The sequence below is a fragment of the Meleagris gallopavo genome, chromosome 11 (genome assembly GCF_000146605.3).
Source record: "Meleagris gallopavo isolate NT-WF06-2002-E0010 breed Aviagen turkey brand Nicholas breeding stock chromosome 11, Turkey_5.1, whole genome shotgun sequence".
NCBI classification, from domain to species: Eukaryota; Metazoa; Chordata; class Aves; order Galliformes; family Phasianidae; genus Meleagris; species Meleagris gallopavo.
In genome coordinates, this window is record NC_015021.2 from 20,829,131 (window position 1) to 20,833,308 (window position 4,178).

At 52.9% G+C, this 4,178-nt stretch overlaps 1 protein-coding gene across 1 annotated transcript in view; it reads left to right on the forward strand.

Annotated features, from left to right (window-relative positions):
• The first annotated feature begins 1,391 nt into the window (after window positions 1-1,391).
• SLITRK3 (SLIT and NTRK like family member 3) overlaps window positions 1,392-4,178 on the forward strand; it is a 7,703-nt gene continuing 4,916 nt past the window's right edge. The window contains exons 1-2 of the mRNA XM_031555086.1: window positions 1,392-1,465; window positions 2,339-4,168. Of these exons, the coding sequence (XP_031410946.1) occupies window positions 2,357-4,168 (1,812 nt within the window). The 5' untranslated portion in view covers window positions 1,392-1,465; window positions 2,339-2,356. The remainder of the gene's footprint in view (window positions 1,466-2,338; window positions 4,169-4,178) is intronic.

Sequence of the window (4,178 nt, forward strand, 5' to 3'; positions counted from 1 at the left end):
CGACCTGGTGCCAAGCGCGCCCCCTCCATTTGTTCCCCTTCTTGAAGCTCATTTTCATGACGTGGAAAAGCCTGATCCAGGGCAGCACCGCGCACACACACACACACACACACACACACGCACCGCACACACCGCACACACTCGGGAAAGAGCGCATCCGACACCGCCGCGCCCCGGCGCTCCCGCTCCGCGCTGCCCGGTGAAGGCGGCGGCTGAAGCCTGCAGCAGCAGCAGCCCCTCCGTTCCCTCCTCCATTGAGTGTGCCAAACAGCAGCTCTGCATCCTAAAGAAGATCATTGAGGGGCTCATTGCATTCCCAGCACGTCGCAGGCTCGGTTCTTCTTTTTTTTTTTTTTTCCTTTTTTGTCCTCAGCTTCAGCAGGAGTGGAGAGAGGGAGAGAGGCAGAGGGAGAGGCTGAGGGAACAGCAAGCTTTAAACTCGGCTTTCCCCCCCTTCCTGCCCCCCCTTTTTTTTTTTCTCTTGTAACGATGTGCTAAAATCTCTCCTGCAGACCGGTAAGTACGGCTTTCTGGATCCTTTTGTTTTCGCGTAGGGTCAGAGACACCCCCTCTCCCCAAAAGGAGATATAATAACCCTCTTTATTTATTATTAGTATTAGTATTAGTATTGTTATTATTATTATTTTATTACAGAAGAGAAAGAACTTAAGTGGCTATTTTTGCAAAGGAGACAGAGAGACTGATACTGCAATAGAGCTCTCATCTCTCTCCCTTCTCCCCAATTAGATGCTGGCTTTAATTGCAGAGGGTATTTCTCTTTTCATGCTTCCAACCATCTCTTTCCCACAGGGGAGGGTTTCATTTGCAAGTTGATCCGAAGGATTTCTTCTCCTTTGGCATTTCTCTCTTCGAAACGCATCTTTCTGCTCTTAAGTTTGGGGACAGGGGTGTGGGGGGGGAGTGGGGGCAAAACGTTCCAGTTCTCACGCGTGGAAGGCAAAAAGGACCTTTTCTGTTGGGAGATTAAGACTAAAAGCAATGATCGCTCCGAATAATTCCAACGGGCATTTCAGGGATTCAAGGAAGGCTGCATCACCGCCGCTATTCTCGCCGCCCTTAGCATTGCTCTGTGCCCATACATTTAAAATATCGGGTGGAAGGATGGGGGAAACCGTATGTTGAAGGAGCTGCATCTCATTAGTACAGTATTATTTTCATCTGATTGGAGAAGAACGGTGCCTTCATTCGGAAGCGCATATAGTAGGATAGATAATTTACCGGCTGGTAAGTGCCAAGGCATTTTCTCTTCCACTTTCAGCTTTCTAACCGGGTCTCCTGCTTGGTGCTGGGGCACAGAACAGCCTACCCCGAGGCAGGCTGAGCGCTCCATCCTGGCTGCCTCCGAGCTGTCACTTCCCCTTAGATCTGCTGATCGCATGGGCATGTGCTTTAGCAAGATTAATCATCTCTAAACGCTTTAATCAGCTAAAATGACTAATATGTGGTATGTATCTATCTATGATAATTTACCAGCTGCAATAATGTTGTGGTTGTGTTTGGACGGGGAATGTTTTCCTTTAGATCAGGGTTGTTAACCGTTTGCTGCTTTAAAGACATTGTGGGGGTGCCGGAAGGGAAGCGTTCTGGCAGGGACATCAGCAAACCTTACATTCCTCCCAACTTACCTACAGAATGCACGGAGCTGGCAGGGAGAGAGATTGAAGGGCTGGAATTTGGTAACTTTGGGAGTTTGCATGGACGAGAATCATAGAATGGCCTGGGTTGAAAAGGACCATAATGATCATCGAGTTTAACCCCCCCTGCTATGTGCAGGGTCGCCAACCAGCAGACCAGGCTGCCCAGAGCCACATCCAGCCTGGCTTTGAATGCCTCCCGAGGATGGGGCATCCACAACCTCCTCGGGCAACCCGAGAGCTGTAGTGCGACAGCAGAGAATCCCACTGATGAGATATCCCTGTATCCATGCGGGCGATGATGGCTCTAAGCCTTGCAAACAAGTAGCAACGACGTGTGGTTGTGAACACCGGTGCTGTGGTGGAACACACGCAGAGAGGCAACACGTCCTGCTGTGTGCTCGTGTTGCTGTAGGGTCTGCATGTGCTCTCCTCGTTATATAGGTGGCACCTCCTGGGGGGCGGAGGGAGGCTGATATCGCGTGATTAAACCTTTAACATCTCTTAGGTATAAATCAGGGCAAGGCTCGCGCATCTGACACCCTCAGAGCGTGTTGTGAACATCCAGCCAAGCACTGCTGAACTTTGCAGGAGTCTGACACAAGTCTGGCAGGTAGGGGCTCGGTGTACGGAGCGGGGCAGGACAGGGATACTGAAAATCTGCATTTTGTTTCCCATTGCAGTTTTGTAAACGTCAACAAATGATGAAACCTTCCTCGGCAGAGACGCTTCACAAAGGAAGGATGTGGTGGATAATTCTTCTAAGCACAATTGCTCTAGCATGGACTACACCCATTCCCTTGATAGAGGACTCGGAGGAACTGGATGAGCCTTGCTTCGATCCATGCTACTGTGAAGTGAAGGAGAGCCTTTTCCATATACATTGTGACAACAAGGGATTTATAAATATTAGTCAGATAACAGAGTCGTGGTCGAGACCTTTTAAACTTTATCTGCAGAGGAACTCCATGAGGAAATTGTACACCAACAGTTTTCTTCACTTAAACAACGCTGTGTCCATTAACCTTGGGAACAATGCACTGCAGGACATTCAGACGGGGGCTTTTAACGGGCTCCGGGTCCTGAAGAGGTTGTATTTGCACGAGAACAAATTGGACATTTTCAGAAACGACACTTTCCTGGGTTTGGAAAGTCTGGAATATCTGCAGGCAGATTACAATGTCATTAAGCGGATTGAAAGCGGGGCGTTTCGAAACCTAAGTAAATTGAGGGTCCTTATCCTAAATGACAATCTCATCCCCATGCTTCCCACCAACCTATTTAAGTCCGTGTCCTTAACCCACTTGGACTTGCGCGGGAACAGGTTGAAAGTGCTCTCGTACCGCGGGATGTTGGACCACATTGGCAGGAGCCTGATGGAGATTCAGCTGGAGGAGAACCCGTGGAACTGCACGTGTGAGATCGTGCAGCTGAAGAGCTGGCTGGAGCGCATCCCCTACACCGCCTTGGTAGGGGACATCACCTGCGAGACCCCCTTCCACTTCCACGGCAAGGACCTGCGGGAAATCAAGCGGAGCAAGCTGTGCCCCATGCTGTCCGACTCCGAGGTGGAAGCCAGCCTGGGCATCCCCCAGCTGTCCTCCAGCAAGGAGAACGCGTGGCCCACCAAGCCCTCCTCCATGCTGTCCTCCTTCCATTTCACTGCTTCCTCGGTTGAGTACAAAACGTCCAACAAGCAGCCCAAGCCCACCAAGCAGCCCCGGGTGCCCCGGCCTCCCCCGACGCCCCGTGGGCTGTACCCTGGGCCCAACCAGCCGCCCGTGGCCGCCTACCAGACCCGGCCCCCCATCCCCATCATCTGCCCCACGGGCTGCTCCTGCAGCTTGCACATCAACGACCTGGGCCTGACGGTCAACTGCAAGGAGAGAGGCTTCCACAACATCTCCGAACTCCTGCCCAGGCCCCTGAACGCCAAGAAGCTCTACCTGAGCGGGAATTTGATACAGAAAATCTATCGCTCCGATTTCTGGAATTTTTCCTCTTTGGATCTCTTACACCTGGGGAACAACCGCATTTCCTACGTGCAGGACGGGGCTTTTATCAACCTGCCCAATCTCAAGAGCCTCTACCTGAACGGCAACGACATTGAGCGGCTCACCCCGGGCATGTTCCGGGGCCTGCAGAGCTTGCATTACCTGTACTTCGAGTACAACCTGATCAGGGAAATCCAGCCGGCGGCCTTCAGCCTCATGCCCAACCTGAAGCTGCTCTTCCTCAACGACAACCTGCTGCGCACTCTGCCCACCGACGCCTTCGCCGGCACCTCGCTGGCCCGGCTCAACCTCCGCAACAACCACTTCTTGGCGCTGCCGGTGGCCGGGGTGCTGGAGCACCTGCACGCCATCGTGCAGATCGACCTGAAGCTCAATCCTTGGGACTGCACCTGCGAGCTGGTGCCTCTCAAGCAGTGGCTGGAGGCCCTCAGCTCTGTCAGCGTGGTGGGCGAGGTGCTGTGCGCCAGCCCCGAGCGCTTGGCCCGACGCGACCTGCGCGCCCTGGAGC